The 25,647-nt window shown below is 36.4% G+C and overlaps 1 protein-coding gene across 1 annotated transcript; it reads right to left on the reverse strand.

Moving 5' to 3' along the window:
* Nucleotides 1-647: 647 nt before the first annotated feature.
* Nucleotides 648-25,479, reverse strand: LOC136256612 (uncharacterized). Its single transcript, XM_066049593.1, has 22 exons — nucleotides 25,342-25,479; nucleotides 19,240-19,303; nucleotides 18,918-19,187; nucleotides 18,294-18,362; nucleotides 18,012-18,224; nucleotides 16,690-16,764; nucleotides 16,337-16,633; nucleotides 15,306-15,533; nucleotides 14,613-14,897; nucleotides 14,499-14,561; nucleotides 14,365-14,406; nucleotides 12,979-13,251; nucleotides 8,412-8,516; nucleotides 8,296-8,358; nucleotides 5,075-5,353; nucleotides 4,140-4,202; nucleotides 4,004-4,075; nucleotides 3,670-3,948; nucleotides 2,369-2,500; nucleotides 2,047-2,322; nucleotides 1,126-1,332; nucleotides 648-1,006 (listed from the first exon to the last, which is right to left on the reverse strand). Exons 2-22 carry the CDS (start codon nucleotides 19,298-19,300, stop codon nucleotides 852-854), a joined length of 3,507 nt encoding a protein of 1,168 aa, XP_065905665.1. The 5' UTR covers nucleotides 19,301-19,303; nucleotides 25,342-25,479; the 3' UTR covers nucleotides 648-851.
* Between the last annotated feature and the right edge of the window lie 168 nt (nucleotides 25,480-25,647).

Raw genomic sequence — 25,647 nt, forward strand, 5'->3', positions numbered from 1 at the left:
CTGGTGCTGCAGATTCAAGTTTTCATTCTCGTTATTGTGGAGGTTGTTTAGTAGTGTTACATGTGGCGGATATTCTATTAGATTATTTGACTGACTGGCTGCCCTATCAGAGCATAACTAGTAGCCATAGTGTGACACAAATGCTCAATGGGACAGTTTAAACGATCATAGAAATAACATTAAGACTTCAAAAGATGTATAAATTATTCATTAAATTGACTACCAGAATACATTACATTTAACAGAGGAATCACAAGAGGGCACAAATACAAACTTACCATACCTATATAGCTATACGTATTATGAGTTAATAGCCTACTACTAAATGAACTATAGAATTTTCAATTATGTATATGAATTTGCTTATTGACTTTGTGTACATTGCATTTATACTTGCTGTGTGAGGTTCTGCAATTATAATAATACTACTATATCTCAATCTTGTGTATATATAGAATTCTATTTGGGGGAAGGAAGGTGCATGTGTACCCTCTGGATCTCTGACACTGCATAGTTTGCTTTATACTTTAGAAAATGAACTTAATTGTTCTTTTAAAGTGATTGGTCTCTGTTATACTACTTAATATTCAGTATTTTCTGCATGAATCCATACAAGGTATGAACTAATTCAGTTTTCCTTTTCCAGATGACCCCCAAACAGGGGATTAAATAATTCCACTTTCATTATAGATATAAAGTACATACCAGGAATCAAAAGTAGCATAAAATTCAGTTCAAACATAGATATAAAGTATAATTAAACTGCTTAATTATATAGCAATGTGTAAGGCTGTTGTTTACACTAGTGAGCCATCACATTTGTACTACAGCTACATGCAAGTGTGGTTTGGTTACTGTGGTGCATCAGTTGTTAGTGACATGTTTATGTCAGGTGCTTGCGGTGATGAGCGTTCAGTCGCAGAGTGTGAAATGGATGTAGTAGTAGTTGTAGTAGTAACTGCTGTAGTAAGCAGGGAACCAGTAGAACATGGCATCCTCAACAACTCTGAATAGTAAAATAGTAGTGAACTTTATATCTGTGACTAAGCTAATAGAACAGTTTAAAAGATTTATTTCCCACAGAAACAATACACATATAACAGACTATCTGGTGTTTACGCATACCTTCATCACCAGCAGTTGGTTGTGTACATATTGTTTCCGTTACTAAGGGCACATCAGTCACTGGTGCATTTACTACTGGTTGTGTTTCACCAGGAAACATACAGGTAATATCAGAGTTAGCATCAAATATCATTGCACTAGGTTGTATGGTATTAACTGTTGTCACAACAGGTGTTCCAGTAGGATCACTAAGAGCTTCAATTAGTTCTGTATAGAAAGATGAATAACACAAATTGCTTTGTAGTATGAATGAGCTATTGCTATTATAAATAATTATTATGTGTTACAGTATACAGCAGCTGTAGGCATAAGTGACCTCATCACTATTATGATACATACTTAAAATACAAAATTACTAATTTTCCTCACATTTGATTGTCAACTTTCTTATTAAGCTCATACATAAGAAATAAATGACTCCAGGCAAGTTAGGATTAACTCATGCAACTTACATACTCTTCTGATACTGCATTAGGCAACCGTTTGCTTCAGCTTCAGCTGTGCTGTTACACAGCTTTATGAACAGTACACAAAATGTGTCTGTAATCATTCTGCTGACTTTGACTACATGTGCTATGGTATGAATATCAAAAGCAATATCTAGCCAATTAATGCATGAGTCATCCATGAGTCACATGCCTTTGTACCAAAGGGCAAAGGAAAATTCATGATGCAGGCAATCAATATACACATCCTCTATGACATGCACTTCTCTCACCCAAGCTATGTCTAACTGTGAAGAAACCAAACCAGTATAGCATTTGCCATTATTGAGTTATGCTAATTTAAAGTCATCAGTAAGTCAGATGAATAAAATTTCAATAAAATGCCATATTTGGAAACCTTTTACATTTGCAGCAGGTATGGACTTGTAACGGAATTGGTGTATACTACATGTACATTGACCAAACAGCATATTACCATTTCTTAACACTTCAATAAATTTCTTTGATTCAACACCATCTACCAGCTCTTCCATAGAGTCACAAAATCCTAACATATCAACCTCCTCTCTTAAAGGTCTAATCATTCCACCAAGAATGGTACGATTAGCCAATTCAAAAGGTAGCTTTGACAATCGATTCATCAGTCCCTGTGGTACAATTGCAAATCTTCTAACCCTGCTAATCGTCTGTTTGTAGTCTTCTGGTAAACAGTGGCACAATTTGGCAAAGTTCTTCCTCAGCACAGAAAGAGCTGTGCAATATAGTAACAATAAACCCAATCAAACTATGGTACTTACTTTTACAATCCGAGTCCAGTACATTCATGCGATGGGCAATTTCTTGATCAAAGAATGCAATGCACTGATCACCTGAAGTTCCACTGTTGGCAGTTTCATTTGAAGCTTTCATGGTCAAAGCTGCAATAACTTCTGTGTGGGATAAAAGTCATAATATTTAATTGTACACATACAGGGGCGGTAGAGAAGGGGGGTTGTAGCCCCTGTGAAAAAGATTATGGGGGGCTTAGTTTCCCTAAAATTATCTATAGCTGTCATTGAGAGCCTAGCATAAATAATTCGAGATACTCTAATAGAACAGTCACAGTATTCTTCGGAGGAGCAGTGTAGCAAGCTATGTGTGTAGTTATCAAAGAGGAGATATTGTTGGTGGAGGGCAACTATTACCAGCAGGGAGTGACCTTTTTTGTTCTTTGTTTTCTGTTTTTTGGTCTTCAGTGTACAGCTAGGCCATGACACCACCAAGATAGAAGACCTCCAGCCCCCCTTAAATAAAGGTGCCTCCTCCACCCCTGATTGTACATAGAGTATTCAGTATGAAATACATGTACTTGCATATTCATAATAATGCTAGAATGAAGTAATGCACTAAAAAAATATTAATCATTCTGTGAGTCCAACTGTTTTATTAGGGTAGGAAATTGGACTACTCCATATACATATGTTATACTTTGCAATAGGCCTGCGCCAATTATGCCAGCACAATTTGGGGCATAATAGGTAGCCAAAAGCATTGAGCATAATGCCAGCATAATAGGCACAATTATTGTACATTGGTTATCAGAGAAGCTGAAACTCTGCCTATTTTGCATGATGCAGAATGGGATAGTGTGCAAACATGGTAAAAATCAGATTTACAGCTACATTGTGGAGATACAATTGGTTAAAGATAGATATACTCTAATAGAACAGTCACCACATGTTGATTATCACTCATGGAACGTTCACAGATGCATTAGATACTCTAATAGAGCAGTCAAGACACAATTTTATATGAGCATATTTTGAGCATAATGGGACACAACTGGACATAATTGAAGCATAATAGGGGAAATTTTGGAGCATTATAATAAGCTCAGGTCTACTTTGTAAATCCTTTTTCAGTTCACTGTAACTGACATACTAGTATTTGTACTACATACATGCATGTAACCAAATGCAATGCAATTAACTGATAATGCAATTCATATCATAAAATGTATTGCATAGCTTTAAAGTTTGATGAGTGGAAAATAATCAAAAGAACCTTTAAATGAAGCATTATAGTTGACAACTATGGTATGCATATCTTTGAATATTACCATGTTTTAAATTTTCTATGAATGCCTTGGATTCAGTACTGTCCACTAGTTCTTTTACAGAATCACAAAACTCTACCAAGAGGATCTCCTGTCTTAAAGGTCTGATCATTGCAGCTAGGATGGTACAATTAGCCAGCTCGGTAGTGGGTAACAAAGCCAACTGGTACATAAGTCCCTCTGGTACAAATGAAGTTCTTCTTATTCTACTAATGGTCTGTTTATAATCATCTGGTAAACAGTGACACAACTTTGAGAAATTATTTCTCAGTATAGCAAGAGCTGTGTAATAAAACAAGAGATTAAAAATCATTAATATTCTCACGTATTTAGCTACCTTTGCTGCTCGGGTTTATTGCATCCATGTTCTGTGCAATTGATCGATCAAAAAACATTGTGCATCCGTCATCTATTAGATGAGACACAAATACAAGTTATTTATGTACTGTACTTAAAAAGATTGTATGAATCACCTAAAGTTTCATCATCTGCTGATGTAAGTGGTGCATCATGTGTGCTCAATGCCTCAATCACCTCTATATATATATATATATACATAAGACCATGAAAAGATATTTCTGTACATAATTAAATTACATAATTATGTGTGTGTTGTGTGCATGCATATAATATTATTGTGCTTATAACTTGTTTTGATTGCTATCAACAGCTTGTGTCTACTTTATGGAAATTGTTTAGGTACGTATAGCAGATATCAACTACTATATAACTGTTTATGTAGTGACTGCTCTATTAGAGTTACCTTGGCTTTGATGCAAAATGTGACAAGTAGCTGTTACGCAATGTTTAATAAACAAATCCTTTACCTCTATTTATTCTCAATGCTATACCAGCATCAAACTTGTGCTCTAGTATGTAATAAAAGATACTGTGCGTTGATTCAATACAATACAATTGTTGGCAAACACTACTTTTAAATTTCTTTTACACATCTGAAAATGCTGATGAATCTACATAATTTATAACAGTTTTTGCAAAGTGACTGAATAAGTTCAAATGAAGAAGTGCTATGTGGACTTTAAGGCAGTGTTTTTAGAATGCCTATTGGCAGATGCATATATCAGAGACAACTATAACATTCTACACAGTAGGCTTAGCATGATGTCATGATGTGTGTAGGTTTGATAAGACCTGTTAGGACAGCTGAACCGTGTGCATGACTATAATGGTCACTGCTGTATTGTGGAGTATGCATTTTGCAAAGCATGGCAGGTTGATTACAAAGTACAGGAGTACTAATATTGCCAATATTTTACCAGCACAATGTACAGACCAGTCATTTTTACCTATAGACTACAGACATATAAAATTATGTATACAGTAGTTAGGTACTATAATGGCTGCACAAGACTAGTGAGGTTACACACAAACACTACACCATTCATACCAGATCGTAATTTATGTATGAACTTTTTTGAAGTACTATTGTCAACTACATCCTCCAGGACATCACAAAATGTTAACACTTGAACATCAGAATGTAGAGGTCCCAACATTATGGCAAGAATCATTCCATTTCTTTCGTCAATGGATGGCAGGAGATCCAGATCATGTTTCAATCGATCTCCAACTCTTACTCTTCGTTTTAACCTCTTGATGGTCTCCACATGGTCTTTTGGAAGACAGCGACACAATTCCACAAAGTTTTTCTTTAGAACAGCAACAACTGCATACGTAGAAAAAATTTCATGACATGCATATGCATACATGAGTTACTTGTCCATGAGAATTAAAGATTACCCTTTTCTATATGTGGGTGCACTAACTATCTACATGTAGTTATTTTATTCACTTCTATGCATGATCAAATGGGGTAAATACTTAATGGTATCTGCAAAGTGTCACAGAAAATTAGCGTCTTTTTATCTTTATCTTAGCTCATTATTATGTAGGCCAAAGGGTTCTGCCAGGTGAAGTGCAGTCTAACAGTAAAAAAAATCACGCCTTAACCTTCAACCATTATTGAGTCATGCTTATTTAAAACTGTCAGTCAATCAGTCAGTCAGCCAGTCAATCAGCCAGTCAGCCAGTCAGTCAGTCAGTCAGTCAGTCAGTCAGTCAGTCAGTCAGTCAGTCAGTCAGTCAGTCAGTCAGTCAGTCAGTCAGTCAGTCAGTCAGTCAGTCAGTCAGTCAGTCAGTCAGTCAGTCAGTCAGTCAGTCAGTCAGTCAGTCAGTCAGTCAGTCAGTCAGACAATCAGATAGCAAAATTAATTTAAACAGCCTATGTGAAGCATTTCAGGTTGCACTGAAGGCACTTTTGAGCTTGATTATACCTGCCAAGGCACTACAAGAGTATTGCAAGGGTGGTTTCAGGTCAATATCACTTTAGTGAATATGGGCAACCCCCATGATACTACTGTACTGTATGTATAGAAGGATTTTCAATTGACAATGTACTGATATCCAATGTAAGAGCTTTATATTGATGCTGAAACTGATACTGATGTACAGTGCAGGTTTATATAGTGAAATAGTAACACTGAATGTATCAAAGCATAAAATTTGGATATTGACGAATACATTGTGTTACTTCACAACTCTATAGTTATGCAGTTATAAATGACAATTTTGAAATGGCCCAGGCTATAGGGCACCCAAAATGCCAAAATGTTTTTATGTGTGCTTCCTTCAAGATTACTCCACACTTTAATGGGCTGTGAAGATGTAAGTTCTCTGGTTTATCTGTAGTGCTTTCTGCACTTAATTTTTTCAAGAGGGTTTTTATAAATATGGTACCATAATTATTTTAGTAGCATTCGTGTGCACATTTAAATGGATTCTGCTCATACTTTTCATACAAGTTATTGGTACACAGCAGTTCTCAGAGTATTTTGTTCTAACTGCCAATATCACAATAGTTACCATATTGCACATTGGTTTCTAATTACGTATACAAGCACCCTTGTATAGTACTCCAACTTCTACTTTTGGGTTAGACCTTCAGCACTTGTGCTGTAAAGCCTTAATAAATAAACTAATATCTATTTGGTTCCACATGGGGTACTTTGAGATAATAAGTCACTCTCTAGAGTTACATGGATACATATACATGAAGTTAACAAGGAGAAAACATCCTGACCGCCTGGCAGACTCCTGTAGGCGTTCAAGCGTTAATCAGATGGCTGCAGGTTCGAGGCCGCCTATAGGTCCAGTCATGGATTTTTCTCCTTTCTCCACCTTTTCAAACACACTTTCTGTAACAACTTTAAACAGGCTGTAGGACCAGGTGACCTACAGACCTTCTAAAGCCTTAATAAAGTACACAATTACTATGATTCAATAAAGGACTTGCACTTGTGACATTAATTTTTATGATGACACTAGTATGCAATGGTTGTCATGCAGCCATGTTTCAGGACAACAAGGACAACTTTCATGGTATGCACTGGGCCAGAACAGCTAATGGTACCAACATTTATTCCAAATCACTAATAAGCCTGAGCCTAATGTGCACAAAGTTTTACTTGCTATTCTTTCCAGAATTTCTCAAAATTTTCTCCTATAATTCTTTTTTCATTCTTGTATCTAGCCTATTATTCCATAATAATTCTCAGTTTCTGTGGCGAGTCGCTTAGTTTTCAAGATGTTCATAATTAAGGAGTTTTGCTAAGATTTAATCAATAACCATTATATGAAGCATTCCATATTACACAACCATATAAGTAGTTACAACAAACTCAGAGATGCTATGTGCAGTAACAAGAGTTCATAATAATATAACTGGTAGTAATAATTCAAGTGCTGTCAATTATTGGCTGCTAGTGTCAGTATTTAAACTGTAGCTATAGCTACATACTAAGATAATGATATCAATCAATATACTCAAAGACTTGAAGAAGATACACTAGTATAAGATGCACAAGCTTCAGAATTGTAGATAATCATGCAGTTAAATCCCGGATACTGACTGCAAATTGTTGACTTAAAATAACTTGACTGCTCTATTAGAGTACTTGAACGTTCTATTAGAGTATATCGATCTTTTAAAAGCTTTTCAGCCTCTTTTCAGCCAACACTTTGCAGCACTCCTATAATAATGTCAGCAATACATCATTCTTAATAGCTTAACTTTCCTTCTAGTTACTCAAGAAGAGACACGCCCCTTACTTCCACCGATTATTCCTGTGGACGTCCGATAGTTCTAAAATTATTCCTGTAACAATCCTATTATTCCGGAATTATTCTCACGAAACTGGTAACCTATTATTCTCAAAATTATTCCAGCACATTAGGCGCAGGCCTAATCATTAAACACTGGGTATAGTGACATTGGGAAGCAGTGCTAGGTTTTGAAATAAAATTCTTCAGCATCAGTTTCTGAAATTGGTGGCTAACAACTTTCGATAAATTACTCATTAATTCCAACCTCTTTGTGATTTCTGACAAACTGTGTGCCATTAATTCAACAAAGCAAAATGCATTTGCTTCACCATAGGCCACTATACAAATAGTGAGAATATGCTTTTCATGCAATTTCCACATTGCCCCAAACATAGCTGACAACTATGATTATACTTAGCAATTATAAAAAAAAAATTATGTCAACATGCAAGACCTTTATACATACATCTTATGTTCTACTTCAGACTGCAGATTTAATTTACTAACCTTTTGAGTTAGGATTCAAGGACGTACGTCTAAAAGCTAATTGAAACATTGCACTACTTACACCTACATAGCACAAAATTCATACACACATAATTTTAATGTTCATACTCTCTTACCAATTGATTCTGAACTAGTAAGTGGGTGGCTGAGCAATTGTGACAATAGAGAATTGTGCTCAGCAATATGTGAACTGTGAGGAAGTTGAATGCTACTCACTACACCTAAAAGTGATAGTAAATAAAAGTAATTTTCTCAGTGTAGACCATATAGTAATGCTGCTATATATATGTGCAGCATTCAATGTGTACTAAAAATGGTGCACACAGAACCAGCTACATTATGACAGCTACTGTAGGTTGGAATGCTGGCTGGCTGATTGACAGCTCTGCTATAGTACCATTTTACAGACAGTAATTATAGCAAGTTAGTATGAAGACATAGCTATAGGTTCATGTGATGAAGCACAATTTAAATTAAGTTATGGGTAACGAGTAACTGGCAAACAAACTTTTATTACATAATTACAGTGAATTTGGTGTTTTAGCATTATGTATAATATCAGCTGGTTATGGTGTAAAATGCTGGGAAAATATTAGTGCTGAATGTGGACAGTAATATGGTACAAGAAACTAGGCATGTGTGCATTTATGCCGGAATTATGGGAACAATAGATAGTGAAAGAATTAGCGAAATATTTTGGAATAATTGAATGAGTTCTATGACTAATTGGGTATAAGTTTTACTGCAGTGTAATGCAAAATCTTTTAGATACACCTCTGAAACACTGCAAGCATAATATTGGTTTGACAGAATGAGATGATAAAGCAGTCAACTACTCTAATAAAGCACTCAAATTAAACTCTGTTATTCTATAGTTGTCACTTATATGAAAACACTAACTATATACTTATGTTTGGCAGAATAACTTTGAGAATAGGTAATAGAAAATAATTTTCAGACAGAATAATTGGAAGATTTCGGAGCTTAAGCCACAAGAAAACACTGGTTATATTATACAAGGCAACTGGTGCACCTGTAGCACATGTATTCACTACGAGCAATAATTTTCCTCACCAAAAACAATGCAGGACTGTCTAATTACAACAAGTTGTTAACATTGTGGTACCAGTTAAACATCTTCCCTAGGGACTACTAAAACAATTTGTGGTAATTATGTTTCTAGCACTTGTGATGGCAGCTATATCATATTTTAGCCATATTTCAACAGCTAAACAAGGTATTCACATGTCCTATCACAACAACTCTTTGGAAGTGCACAAAGTCCTTATGCTTATGGTTCTTTGCTGGTCTGATAGTTTTCAATAATTTACAGAGCAAAGGTTAGTATTAACACTTGTGCCCCACGTGTGACTACTAAGGTACAGTATCTAGCAGATTTCAAGGGACATAATTTTTGTGGTTGAGCAAAACTTTAGATTTAGTTGTTTTCATATGTTTCCATGGAAATATGATATACGTTATAAGATGCATGCAGTGTACATAAAAATAATGTTAAGAATATTCGATAGCTGCAAATTGTGTTTACATTAAAGCCATTGTATTAAAAGGGTGGCATGGCTATTTCTATGAAGAAGTTGCTTATGGAATGCTTTGAAATCAAAAGCATTTCAACAATATTTTTAGATATGCTAAAAACTCACATAAGCAAAATGTTTTATTATAAGTAGCCAGTATGTGGAGAATGAAGGCTGCATGCCTGTAATACACTTCCAGATATTAAGAATAACAGAGTATATAGACATGCTTAAAGATGCTCAGCCTACAACCTACATGTATGATATACCCATTACAGTGGAACCTCTCTTATCCGGGCAGTCTGGTACATACTACTGTCCGTATCTCAGAAATGTCCATAACTAACAATAACATGCTACTATGCTAAAATGACTAACTTAAATACAAGTAGTGTTGTTATCACTATAAGTTAGTGGTATGCAGTTCGATGGGGAGAGGGGGAAGGCACTACAGCGCATTCATGGTCACTCCCCTGGGTTGTAAAAATCCATTATCACCTAGCAACCAAGTGGTAGTTATTATTAGTAGAATAAACAAGCCACCAAACAGGTAAACAGCAACCTTTAGGCTCCCTCCTTGTGCTTTCATCTCAATCAAACTTCATTATGGTCAACACACTACAAGCCACAAGACCAATTTGGGCTGCCCGGATAATAGAGGTACAGATAAGAGAGGTACAGATAAGAGAGGCTCTACTGTATCTTGTTACTTCAGGCAGTTCAAATAATGGGAGAATTTAGATCAAATAGACATACAGTACCCTTTACTGCTGGTCCAAGAAATGGTTGCAATGATATTATGCCAAATTACAAATTAATTGACATACTGTAATATATTGCAACAATTTCTACATAAGAAAAAATACCATAAGTCCTCTAAAAATTCTGCATATTTTTAAATCAATAATTTTGTCTCACCGAATTTCAGCCTATAATTAGATAGTAATCACCACTAATTTTAGTTGATCGACCACTCGTCACAGTATAATTGGTATCATCGATATTAAGGCTAGACAACTCTGACGTTCTCGTCACTATCAGCATCCATCGCAAAAATAGCAAATGTGCCGAATTTTTTATTAGAGGAAATTATTCCACTGTTAGAATACGGGTGCCGAATAAATAGAGGGGCCGAATTTTTAGAGAACTTACGGTATGCAGAAAATAAGCGAACTTTGAAGGTGCACATATCTCTCAGTGATACGCCAAGATGGATTTGACCAAAATTAAATAGGAGATGCCTTACCCCCAGGGAGTTTCCACAGAAAAATGGCCAATTTCTGTTTAGGAACTATCGAGCTACAGATACGTGAAAACGGCATTTATTTTTGGTTCCTTTAATATACACACTAGTCTTTCACATGCTAGCACTGGCTGAGGTCACACGGCACACTATCATGTGTCCTGATAGTCTCCCCAACCACATACGGTTGTAGGTTGAGCACCCTTGGAGGTTGTCAACCTAGCCTGAGTAACTCATTTACAAGATTATTCATTTTGGCCAGGTGCATGAGCAAATTTCCAAGAGGTACACTGTAGATAAACGTCTAGGACAATTGTCTGGGCCTCTTGCAGAATGAATACTTAAGTACATACATACGCACATACAAACATACATACATACAGACACACACACACACACGCACATATGTACAGACAGACATACATACATACATACATACATACATACACACATACATACATACATACATACATACACACATACATACATACATACATACATACATACATACATACATACATACATACATACATACATACATACATACATACATACATACATACATACATACGTAACACTTTCACACCTCAGATCAAAGGAGCCACCTGAGCTACATTTCGTATGTAGCCCAGCTAGCCAGGCTACATACGAAATGTAGACCGGCCTACAACTGGGCAGTGATTATATTAGACATTGATACTGAAATCGATTGTGGGGATTGATTACAACTCATGTGATTAGGATGCACGACTTGAATTTTGCCATGAAAACCACTCAGACGGAGAGCATTTTGTTATCCTCGCCATCCTACGAGTTTAAAAACATTGGACTAAGGTGAAAACTAATGCTATAGCATATGTCCGTTTATCATAACTGAATGTAACCAGAACGTACTGTAGCTGCTGACCATAATCAAAAATTTTAGGCATGCATATATAATACAGCCAGTAGCTGCACTTATATTGACTTGGGTGATTGATTGCCCTGTACAGGCTATCAGCCTAATAAGTGTTACATATTAGCTGTAACACGGGCATTCGGGCTTTGCCTGATATGTATGCCTACAGCCCTCAGGAAGTCAGGCATACATATCAGGCAAAACCCTCATGCCCATGTTACAACTATTACATGTAACACTTTCACACTTCAGATCAAAGGAGCTTCCTGGGCTACATTTTGTATGTAGCCGGGCTACATGCCAAATGTGGCCAGGTTACAACTTGGCAGCGATTATAATAGATGTTGAGACCGAAATTGATTGTGGGGATTGATTAATACTCATGAGATTAGGATGCATGACTTGGATTTTGCCATGAAAACCACTCAGACAGATAGCGTTTTGTTATCCTCCCCATCCTACAAGTTGAAGAATGTTGGGCTAAGTTGAGAACTAGTGCTATTATTCACTGATTGTTTCCGCATGTTTTTGAATACGGACATGCTTCCATCACGAAGTTACCACTCTGCACGGAGTAACCACTCTACAAGCAAGCTTACCTATCTAGGCCTTTAGTAAACTCCGCACTTTTTCCATAAACAATTCAATAGCACTGATTAAAACATTGAACTCATGCAACCAAAATTCTCCGTGATATCTCTAGGATATGTCCGTTCATCACAACTGAGCGTAACCAGAACGTACTAGCTGCTGACCCATAATCGAAAATTTTAGGTATGCATATATAATACATCTAGTAGCTGTACTTGTATTGGCTTGGATGATTGATCGCCCTGTACAGGCTATCAGCCTGATAAGTGTTGTACATTAGCTATAACACTTGGCATTCAGGCTTTGCCTGATATGTATGCCCGAGGGCCGCAGGCCTGAGGGCATCAGGCAAAGTTCGAATTCCCGTGTTACAACTATTACATACGTACATATACATACATACACCCTGTACATACTAGATTTTATATCTTCCATTATGGATAATAGATCATGTGAAGCAGTAATCTTCTCAAGCTGAACACACAAATCAAGTAAATCTTCCTTACTGCTTAATTTCTCAATCAAACAATTCAATATCTTATTATTTGCAACTTTACAGTTGCTGCTACTAAGAATATTGCAGATCTGTTCATCACTGAAGCTGCTTTGTAATTTTCCAACACTCTGTTCATAGTCATCAGGCATCAGTTGTACAATGGTATGGAAATGTGTTTTCAATTGGCTAAAATCTAGAAATATTTATGTATATTATATATATCAAATGCTCATAGTTCATAACACCTATACATACAGTGATTTTAGTGTTGTAAACACTAAATGATTACTAAGAAATCAAATCACTGTTCTTGCATGATTGCTGTAGTCAATGATATACAGAATTTGGGCTATTTATTACTTTCAAGCCAGCCCATAGAAATCCCTTTAAACTCTTAGGTATGTACATATGCTTCATGCATATTACTGTACATCACTGACTTTACCATGTGCAAATCAGCTGTGTTTACTATGACTAACCAATAAATACAAGTAATACTTTTTTCCCCACACATTGGTCACATTCTATGATACATATCTTGCAGTCTTTATACATCATCCCTCTTTACTTTACACTGTCTCCTGTACTGTGTGGCTCAAGGCTTAATAAATATATGATGTGTATTTAACATAATTTTAAGGTAATACTTGTGTACATATGTGAAGTGTAGTGTGTTATTTTCTCGCTACTTAAAAATTAGATAGGTTGTGTAGCATGTTATGTGTATTAATGGCTTCATACACACCCAGAGCTACATGATTCATGATGAAACTAAGTCACACACCTTCATATACAAAATTATTAGCTCAGAGTCAGTGTTAATCAATTTAAAATCACTTCATATAAAGCTCACTTCAGCTAAGCAAAAATCATAATGACTGCCACTATGATGTGTACAAAAAATTGTATGTTGTTTTTCATCCCACAATAACAAATAAAATCATTGTATGTTGTCTTTGTTAATTTGGTTATTTAACCTGCTCAAATATAAACATTCTTTTTGTTATGGTTGGAGAAAGGTAACCACTCCTCTACTCATAATTACTATAATAACAATACAATATCATCATTAATCTCAATCAGAATTCATACATTAATGATGTCTGGTTCTAACTAACATTCCAAGGTTAATACGCTGCATACCAGGTATCTGATTGTAATATAGGTAAGGTACACCTTAGTGTACAAAGTATACCAACCTAGGGACGTCTGGCAGCATACCCTACAGGATATGTTTAAACATTATACACTGAACCTGAGAGTGATTCCAGACCTACTATTAGTGCATAATAAAGATTGAGCTAACCTTCACTGACACTTAATATGATTGGGACTTCTACTTCTTCATCTGGCAAGATAAATAAGTACATATGAACTATATTTACAAAAGTAACAAAACAGCATACACAGATCTACATGCATTCTTACACATAACCATACCATTAACTTCTGATAAATTGTTATATAGTACTTTTGGTTGAGCACAGCTGTCTTGACATGTCACTACAATGATTATACACTTTAGAATGTAGTATTGGTTGGATCCAAACTCACCTGCTTTAAGTTCACAAATAACAGAGATTAGTAGTTCTGGTTTTTGTAAAATTGTAGTGATCTTTTCCAGTCTGTCACACAGCTCTTTCAAATTTCTTGTAGTTTTGAAATGATCAACTAGAATTTCAAGAATTGTTTTATTAGCAACAATGTGGTCAGGGCTGCTAAGAATCTGGCTCATTTGGTCATCAGTGAAACAATGTTGTAATACACCCAGTGTCTTTTTGTGGTTTGAGGGCAGAGAGTTAAGAATATTAGAATAATGAGATTTCAGTAGCTGTATACCTGCATGGCACAGATATAATAATTATTGCATATATGAATTTCATAATAATGAAAGATGATCCTAGCAACCTGAATTTTACATTATAGGGATGAAGGCCTTAAGCATCATCTCCAAGGCTTAAAGAATAACATATATATACACACTACCATTTTAAAACTTGAAGAGGTTACTTTAGCCATTCTCTACAAAGCAATAGTGTAAAATTGAGGTTTTCTATGAGAAAAGGTATGAATACGAAAAAATAATACAATCCAGAAACCATGTCAATTCTACTACAGTTAGGTCACAAACACTGGTGCAACAGAATCATGTCACAAATCTGTGGCTGTTTGAATAAACACCATTTAGGCAGTCACTTTTATCACATGGTGTACTGAAACAGTGCTACAATAGGTGCATGTGTGTACCTAGAACACCTTCCTCATCCACTTGACTGATACTAACAACATCATCACTGGTAATCATTTCACTAGTAACAGTTACAGAACATGTATGTGTACTTGTAGGAACAGCAATACCGGAAGGAAATGTCAATACGTCTTGGCTGCATACTCCAGGGGTTGGTCTCATTTCTGGGTGAGATGTTCCGTCACGGTGAAGCACTGCTTGTGAAGAATTAGTTGCAATAGATGTTGCTACATAGAAAACAAGCACATACCTATACAACACTTTGCTGTTAGAAACACTTTGAGTGTGCTAAATAAAAAGATGATCAGAGTATATGTGTGACCTGATTTTACAAAACCGATCTAAATCGCACATCAGGCAAAATCAAACTAACACGACCAGTGGATAGCTACACTATCGTTCTACTAGTTTTGACCCTCAGTACTTCTCAACCTACTCGAGGTTGGTTTTAACAGACGTCTTTTCTGGGTGGAGTTGGGAGCTCGAATGGTGGTTTCCGGCCTTGTGAAAGACATGGCTTTACAAGAATCAGTGGTTTACTGGTGGACAGCCTGATAATGTTTGCCAGACGTTTTTTCTGTTGATTTTGCTACATAACAGCTACTAAGGAGCCAGTATAGCCCTGTAATCTCGTGTCTGGACTCCAATCATGGTCTGCCTCTTGCCCACCCCACCACCACCCACCCCTTTGTGTTTGAAATTAGACGGACCAAGACTCTTCCATAAAATTTAAGTTGTATATGATATTTCTAGGATGGCTTTTAGCAGGAGCATTTTGGTAGGTGCCTTTTAATTGGGGGAGAGCCCTACTATATAGTACTACCATACTACACGATATACGTATAATGTACAGTTGCTAGCTTGCCAAGCTTTGTTAGCTGTTGTTTTATTACAATTTAGCAATTTTGTAGCCATGTTCTGTGATAAAAAGGCTTAGGAAACAATTTAGAAGTTGTAGCTATATATGTAATGTAAACCATCAACCAATCACCATTATAAAGGGTTTATATGTGCAATCATAAGTGCTTACCACATCGTATTTCTTGTACACAGCTAGTTGATCCAATAAGTTCATCCATTATATCACATAATTGTGTCATGCCTCCACTACTGTTACTGAAACTCAAAGTTATTACAATAAATGTTATAATCTTTTCATTAATCAGTTTAACATCAGTTAATGTTGTTGGTATAAGTGAGTTGAGTTGTTGTTGTTGTTCTGCTCCTAAAAACTGTGGAAGTGTTTTCAACTTCTCAATAGCAGACTGATAGTCATCAGGAAGAGATTCACAGAGTACAGGAAGGCAGGTATTTACTATATGACAATCTGTATTAAAAGATTAACTTTATTATACATAGCAAACTAATTGGGTTTGAAGTCACCTGAATAGTTAAATAAGTACTTCAAATTTAATGAAGATACCAAACGCTCCTTTTTCTTTAGACTTACAATCATTTCTGTAATTGTGGAAACCATACATAATGTTAGAGATCAACTTATCAAGCATGTGCAGCGATATATCAGCATAGCAGGTCTTTTAGTTGATTCATGATCTTTTATACCATACCATTTTAAACATAAAATTCTACAATCCATATGTTCATGGTTACACTAACGTAACAGTAAGAAAAATATTTCACTGAAGTTAATTGTGATACAAGTTTTCATTGTTGCATGGATTGGTTTTAACGAAAAGCAATACCCGTTTAATTTGTAAATTTTCTCCACAGTACCATGCTGGCTTTTTATTACCATGTTGTGTTTAGATTACTGAAAATACCAGTACATGAAACGGATATAGTCATCTCACATGCAAACCAAGGAAAAAAAAGAAGAAAGGATGACATATGTTAATAGTTTACACACTGACTATACTTAACATCACAGAAAATGAACTAGTGATTGACTCATTTAAATACGTGTACAGTAGAATAGATCTAACTACATCTCCACACTAGCTTGAAAAGCATCAGTCAGCAAAGTTTATATCAACAGGAAAAAGTGCTTTTAAATTATAAATCTCCCAAGACTGTAGCTACTTCAATATTTTAACTTGTCATAAGACTGCTATGCTCCATATACATTTATGGCACTTAATGGTCATCTACTCCAACTAGGCTCTGTCACTTTTTTTACACAAAGTTTTTTCAAAGACACTTTACCTGATTTCTATTTCACTAAGTATACTAGAAATGCATGCTGCGGTATTTTTGGAGGTGCATTTTAGGAGAGTGGTATTTTCAGCTGCATTGCATGATTTGATGCTGTTGCAATAGTAGGTTTATTAAAGTGTTGCAACAGTGGCGTTTATAAAAGTCACTATACCAGCAAATACAATGTGTGACTGGGCCTGCAAACACAGGGCATGTGGGCACATACTATACCCCCATCACCTATCAGATCATATCTCAGTAGTGCTATACTCTGTTTGCATTCTCTAACTTGCATTATAAAGCCAATTAAATGTTGAATAAGGGATGAAAATTGCATGGTCAATGTGTAATGTCATAAAAAGTTATGAACGATGAAAGTTTGAAAAAGTAGGCACATTTTATGTGCCCACATACCCTGTTTTTGCATGTCTGGTCACATATTAACATTTATGTATTTGAGGGTCACTTACAGTGCAATACTACAAATGAACACTCTGTACATTTTTTCCTGATCTCCATTCCTTGAGCTAAGTGAATGAAGTGATACTTACCAGAGTCTCTACTATCTTGTTCAGGCTCCATCATTGTCACCAGCACTCGATGCCTGACAAGTCTTCTACTACCAGAACAACTACAAGCCTTATCTACTAATGCTTCTTCACCACTAACAGTACAACTGATGATAACATTATCCATCACACTCTGACCCAGTTGATTACTACCATTAGTATCAATTTGTTGAGTGTAAAATTTGTTAGTAGCATCTGAAGAGAAATGTATAATACAGATCGCTTAACTGCAATGATACATCTAGCTACAGTGTAAGAACTCACTAGATGATCTCTGATGTGTAACTAGTTGAGGTGATATCCTATGATCCCACTTGCTACTGGAACTGTACTCTATTAATCATGCAAGAATACAATAATTATTTTAATTAATTTTTTAAACACCAACTAGAAGCAAATTCTACAACATGTTTATTCTATATTTTCAACCAGTCTTTATGGAACAGGTTTCAGAAAATCACGCATGTGTCTATGTGTCTGCATGTCAGTATATGTACATACCCATGTGACTTAAAAAAAAAAAAACATTGAAGGCAGCACATTATAAAAGCAACCAGTTTGTGAGAAATCAAGGTTGCATAGAGTATTAGACATTGTATTAAATTTTGTGATAGGCAAGCTAAAGTTTCTTTATGTCAGTTTGAAGAATATAGATTGTAAAAACGTCTCCCATATGCAGGTCCTATGGAGTACAAAGCTGTGCTTAACAACCAAAAGTGTGCCTCATTGGATATCAATTACATCTCTTCGAGATTTAAAGGGGTGTTCCTATCATACATGAGCAAAGATGAAGGTACCAGAGTTTACCATAGAATGCATCTATTAAAAAGTTGAGTAGATGTATTTATTAATAATAAGTTACAGTGCCACCATTATGCATGGTTATACCTGATTTAATCTTGTCTATGAGACTACCCATTACTGACACAGAATTAAGCCAGTCACAAAACTGATGATGGTCTTTCACAATATCAAGATGGACTAATAACACATTCATAACACGTTGACAACACAATCGTCGACTGTCTCCACTGAGAATGTACTGCTCCACTTGATCAGTAATAGTAAAGTGACGACGTAAGATTTTAATTGTCAGTTTACAATTTGGTATTAAACTTTGATACAGTAAATTATAGCATTTGCTCAAAATGGCTAATTCTGTTAACAGAAACAATAATAGCATCTTCAATAACAGCACATATCTCCTCACCAGGTTTCTGCATAACCTGATCAATTGCTTGTAGTCCATGTAACACTTGTGGATCACTCATTTTCTATTATGATATAAATTGATATTTTATTATTTACTTTACAGCATACAGGGTTAAGAACGTAAAAATGAGTTCAGTGCTGTTGGCTTAAGCTTGCACCATTGTAAAGGAAATGGGTTTTTGTGCAACTCTTAATCAATCTTAGCTGCCATCTGTTTCACAAAGTCTTAGTATGTTAAACTATAGAATACACTGCACTACTCACAAATTATTGCACCAGTTATTGATCTATGTATGTACATTACAAAATGGTGCCCTCAAAAATCATCTTAGAAACATCTTACGTGCTAAAAACAGCTTTATAGTATATCTTAATATATCTACATGTAATGTTAAATTCTATTATTTTAAAAAATCCACAACACAATTTCTACCCTGTCCCAGTCTACATGACCACAACCAAAAGATAAATGACACGTTATACAGCTACCGTTTTACACCACAATAACAAACTCACTAGCAGCATGTGCCTTTTGGAGTTCTGAGGAGTGCATTCCTTCTGCACCTTGCCTTTACCCACATAACTACCTAGATCCTGCATAACTACATAGATACCCATGCACTTTAGAATAAAATTTAACAAATGTATTACCAAGATGATAGGCTTTAGACCTATAACTAGGTATTCTAGTATCTGAGCTTTATTACAACATTATTACATTAACTGATTATTTGATAGGCTAGCATTTTAATTCTTACCATCACAACAGCCACATGGCGGTTTTGATATATAAATTCCCATAGCACCACATTCTAAGCACTCTGTAACTTCAGTCAAGCATTGTAGTAACCCCTGGGTTTATCCTGTAGCAGGCACACTCTTAAGTGAACAGGAACAGAGATTACTGGTCCCTTGCACACTATTGCATGGTTAGATGATGTAATTGCTTACTTTCAGAATGAGAACAACAAGCATTGTAGATGATTCTTTGAAGTGATAGTGACACTACTAATGAAGAAAAACAGTAAGGAAAGGGATTATATAGGTTGGAGTGGTGTATTGCTATTTTTGAACAGTGACCTTGTGTCTGTATGCACATGCACACTTGCTCAAATTCCAAAAGCCAGACTTGGAGATACTTGCTTCAACTGTAAACAGGTTAGCAATGTTTATTGCATTATTATAAACAGTGATAGCCTGTAAAGTTGTGAAATTTCATGTTTGATTTCACTTCGACCTGAGCCTTTCACATAACGTTCAACCTAAGAAGAGACAGGCTGCAGATATTCAAAAGGCTCTATAGTGATTGTCTCTGCTGGAATAATCACCCTTCCCAGTGAAATAATGTTTGTTTACACACTGTTTACAAGAAAGTCACCCTTGATAGGACTTGGAATGTCCTTTGTACTGTTTAAGGTAGTTTAACTACGATGGATTAGTGACTGGCTGTTAAGAATCATTTATGTGGACAAAAGACGGAAAGACCTGCTGTGGTACACCTGTAGTTGAAAGTGATGAACAATGGAGATAACTAGGAGGAAACAGTTCAGAAAGCAAGGTAAAGTCTTATGAGGCTATCTAAACTACAGGAGAATTGACTACACAAGCAATGGTAAGCTGGAGGAGTATTAAGTTTGTAGTTTAAAATACACTTACTTTCAGGCACCATCGACTACAGTATTGTTATTTAGAGGTTTGGAGGCTTGTCACATGCTGTCAAGTGTTGAAAATATGTTATACTGCTTAGGAGTAAAGAGTACATATAATAGATAAGAATCCCATACACAGTGGATAGAGGTTGTTGGTCATGACAAAGAGCTTGTACGTCATTGGTTAAATTGCTGTACAGCAGGAAGCACAAAGTAGCTATATACAGCTCTTCTCAACTGTACCAGCTTAGTAACATCCTTGGTGAAATATTAGTGCTGTTCAGAATATGTTTAAAGCTGAAGTGTTTGTTTTATTAGAAATGGATTAGAATGTATTTTGAAAATCATGCATAAGAAATTAGTAGACTATTCTGTACCATTGGCAAGATTTATGTGGGAATGCCAACAAAATACCTAAACCGGATGATAATTGAAGGGCTCCAGTCAAAAACAGCAATAAAATGTTTTAAGTATATCTAGAGAAAAGGCAATTGATAGTTATATGGGACAATATCGTCAATATCTCAAATAAGCGCCTTTAAAATTTATAGCACTGATTATAGACCAGTTTAGCAGACAGGCGTGGTCACCTTAATTAAGTAACATTAAAAAAAATCATGTGAATCAGACGTCCACCATTTTTGTAGGGTAAAACACCAGTGAAGCTTCATATGAGTAATTGTATGTTCAGATAGCCTGCCAGTTGTTGTGCTGTTGTATACACATAATGAGGAAGTAAGAAATGTGGAATTGAGCTTTGTGGATTCTCCAAAGACCCCAAGAGAAAACATCTCAGTGCAGTTTCAAGCTAGCTGTAAGAAAGCTTTGGGGCTGTATTGAGTGTCAAGGTGTTGTGAATATTCAAGACTCATTTCAATACTAGGCAACTAGATTCTTCACACTATTATTTCAAGTTGATTTTAGATAGTTAATAAATACTGGCATATGGCTGTTTGTATCCTCTGCACTAGCTGGCAGGCATGATGTGCCATCAGGCTTGATTACATTCCACCAAGAGAAAAAAGTCTCATTTTATTTAAGACAGTGACATAACACAGTGCTGGAAGGATAGTGATGCTAAATGACTGCACAGTTCAACATCATTGAGTTTTACTGATCAGTGAAAGTGAGCTATTAATCCTGAGTCAGACAAGTGAAGTTACATTTCAATATAATGATGATCTTAAAAGGGCTGCAAGTTACACTTGCGTACTGCAAACACTTGCGAACACATTATTTTGTGACTTTCATTACACCAAACACATATTTGTATACTATTTTTACAACCCAGAGCAAAACATATGCTTGATCACAGTACATTCAAAGTTGAACCATGCATGTTTAGCTAATGTCTTTCTACGAATTATTTCCAGATAAGCAAAAAGTTAAACACCGGTGATTCAGTACTGCATACTTCTACTATGGCAGTTTCCTCTAGCAGCAGCTGCTTTTGTAGAATAAATCAACATGGGGCCTGTGAAAATCTTTTAACTGTCACACCAACAGTATGTTGTCAGACTCCAGACTACCAAGTTCCCCATTGCCTATCTGCAATGCAAGCAGGCCTTGTATTTACATGATACGAGTACACAAAAAAATTTTGGAATTTTTAACTAGAGTAGGGACCATAGCACATCAATAAAAAGTACTGAAACAAATTGGAGTAGTGCACGATATTAAATCACAGTAAAACAATAAGAAGTATTATATCCCTACTGTGCATTTCCATTATGATATCTTGAGCACAGTAGGGATATAACACTTCTTATTGTTTTACTGTGATTTAATATTGTGCTCTACTCCAGCTTGTTTCAGTACTTTTTATCGATGTGCTATGGTCCCTACTCTGGTTAAAAATTCCAAATTTTTTGTGCACTTTTTAGTAACTTTTTTTTTGTAAATAATTATTATGACTGGTGACCCCACGCATACCGCATCTGAAATGGCGCCGCATGCCCCAGCTATATCAATTATCATCTGAAAAGTGAAGTATCCATAACGCTTTGTTGTCAGCTATGTTCAACCAGTTACACAGCATTTCAAATCAAGAACTGTTTGAAAAGAACCATGCATACCATAAGAAAGAAATGGTGCCACATGCCCCAGTTATATCGATTATCATCTGAAAAGTGAAGTATCCATTATGCTTCGTTGTTGGCTATGATCAACCCATTACACAGCACTACGAAAAGCACCTCTGCAATCAAAATAGCCATTATGAAAAATATGGACAATTTCCGTTACAAAGGGAAGCTATCATGTGCTACCGCCAAATCGATACTTTTTGCTGTCAGCAAAGATGAATGGGACACAAAGGAGGATACTGGTAAGTCCATGAAGAATGCATTGTACGTACTGCAGTATGCCAAAAGGCACCTCTCGAGCCGAAGCAATGTCGAACAGTGAAAAAATCAAGCCAGTAGCCTTAGCTGTTATCAAGTTATGCTTGTCTGAAGGTATCAGTCAGTCAGTCAGTCAGTCAGTCAGTCAGTCAGTCAGTCAGTCAGTCAGTCAGTCAGTCAGTCAGTCAGTCAGTCAGTCAGTCAGTCAGTCAGTCAGTCAGTCAGTCAGTCAGTCAGTCAGTCAGTCAGTCAGTCAGTCAGTCAGTCAGTCAGTCAGTCAGTCAGTCAGTCAGTCAGTCAGTCAGTCAGTCAGTCAGTCAGTCAGTCAGTCAGTCAGTCAGTCAGTCAGTCAGTCAGTCAGTCAGTCAGTCAGTCAGTCAGTTACTTACTCAGTCAATCAGTAGAAAATTCCGTTCCGTTAAATAAATAAATAAAACAATTCTGTAGCAACTTGGTGAAAGCGTTTCGAGTCGATCCGAAAACTTGTTTGGGCTTAGTTTTACCTAACCAATACTGCCTCATCATCGTCAGGGAAATTGAGGTTGGTTTTTGGGTGATGTTATTTTGTGGGCCACGCCTACTCCTTTGTGGTCCCTACTATACTATCATACTGTATTGAATGCAAAGTCAGCTTCCAACCATGACCAGGGTTTGTGTCTCACAATATTATTAATTTGGCTGCAAATACACATTTACTTTCTAGTATTTTTCATGACGCAAATACACTTGACAAACTACTGATTGGACCAAGGCAAGGTTACATCATCAGCCTTGCATTTAAGATCTCTTCTTGATAGATAGATAGATAGATAGACAGACGCTGAGTTTATCTGCATGTATCGTCTCATACACTACCTGAGTCCAGATGAGTCTAACACAGTTAACCCTTCCTTCCTTTGTCTCTTCTATCAGAATTCTTGTAATACAGTGAGACTGACATTTAGTTCTTCAACAGTGTTCTCTGATAAAACACAAATACTGTGATTCTTCATGACTAAATCAATGGCGGATCACGAGGATGGGGCATTTGGAGCAAATGCTCCCCCCTCTCCACCTTGTGGAGGAGCCAGCCATGCTTCTGATTAAAATAGCTGCTAAACTATTATGGCAGGCCAAGATCAGTTTATCAACTCATGAAATATGCACATTTTACTAGCATTTATTACAAATTCACCTGAAACCAAAGCAAATCAAAGTCAAACTAGCTGTAAAATAGTCACCCAGCACCTTCGTGCATACTAAGTGCCTCTAAAATAATTATTGTGTTGCTGTTGTTTAAGACATTCAGAGCCTTTAAACAGCTTTTAAGACTGTACAACAATCTGAAAAGGCAAAATCAACAGTGAGACAAAACTAAAAGGTGATTATTTGCTGCTTCAAAAATGCAGCACTGAACTAGCTCTCGATCCCCAACCACCTACAACTTACCCTGTTTGTGCCCCTCCCCTTGCCAGTTCCTGGATCCACCCCTGTAAATTGCATGCTATAACCTGGAATTTGATGACTATTCTACCGTAGGTAATCCAAATTGCTGCCCTCTACAGTATGTAGAACTTGATGCTTAGTCATCATTAATCTTTTCATTCTTTAGCTTCACTGGCATGATTCCTGTGATCATTGCTAGATTACAATTGCTGTGCTTGTGAAGTGTTGGTGACTCGGTCGGTAAATTTTGTTGCAGCATCAAATACTCCAGCCTATAGAGAATACCCTGACAGCCCTCCCCACACACCCACTATTATCTGGATTTTGCATTTAGCTAATTGCCTTTTTGACCGGAACCGTTCAATTGATTAGTCTGGCGGCGCCCGACTCTTCGCAGAGTAAGGTTGTATGTGAAGGGGGCGGGCGCCGCAAAACTATCAATTTATTGCTTACTTCAGCACTTTTGTTCGCGAAAATTAATTTTATTTGTGAATGAACTACAGCTACTCATTGGCAGTTACTGATCGACGTATAGTATTTCTCCTGTAATTTATACTGAGCAGGTTTCACAGGCTAAGCTTTCAACCTAAAATTAATACTAAGTACAACTAAGAGTAGTAGCATAGTATACCATAGATAGTATATACTACGTACGTAGTATATAATATCTATGAGTATACGTACCTTCTTTCTCCTTGATACTGAGCTGCCTGCGAAAGTGGACTCAATCTCACTTCACTCCGTCCTCTTCTTATACTCCCTTGCAATTGATACTCGAGTTCTGATCTCAACGCGGAACGCCCTCGGTAGCTAACGAGGGACTTTTCTTGGAAACTAATATTAGAGGCGCGTAATTATAATTACGCGCAATTCTATGGATTGGTTGTTGGCCGAATGACGTCAACACGCAAACAAGGTAGGTTCTACAGTAACTATTTATTAATGTGCCCAATGGTTGAGGTTCGTAAATTCAAATAGGTTATTTGTACA

Source organism: Dysidea avara, chromosome 5 (genome assembly GCF_963678975.1).
Source record: "Dysidea avara chromosome 5, odDysAvar1.4, whole genome shotgun sequence".
Lineage (NCBI taxonomy): Eukaryota > Metazoa > Porifera > Demospongiae > Dictyoceratida > Dysideidae > Dysidea > Dysidea avara.

Excerpts from the sequence above, each read along its gene's own strand:
- LOC136256612 (XM_066049593.1), bottom strand. The coding sequence starts at position 19,300 with ATGAGTGATCCACAAGTGTTACATGGACTACAAGCAATTGATCAGGTT. Across the intron at positions 13,252-14,364 it reads CATATTAAGTGTCAGTGAAG|ATTTTAGCCAATTGAAAACA; the intron begins GTTAGCTCAATC and ends AAATATTTCTAG. Across the intron at positions 1,333-2,046 it reads TATTGAAGTGTTAAGAAATG|AACTAATTGAAGCTCTTAGT; the intron begins GTAATATGCTGT and ends CTTTCTATACAG.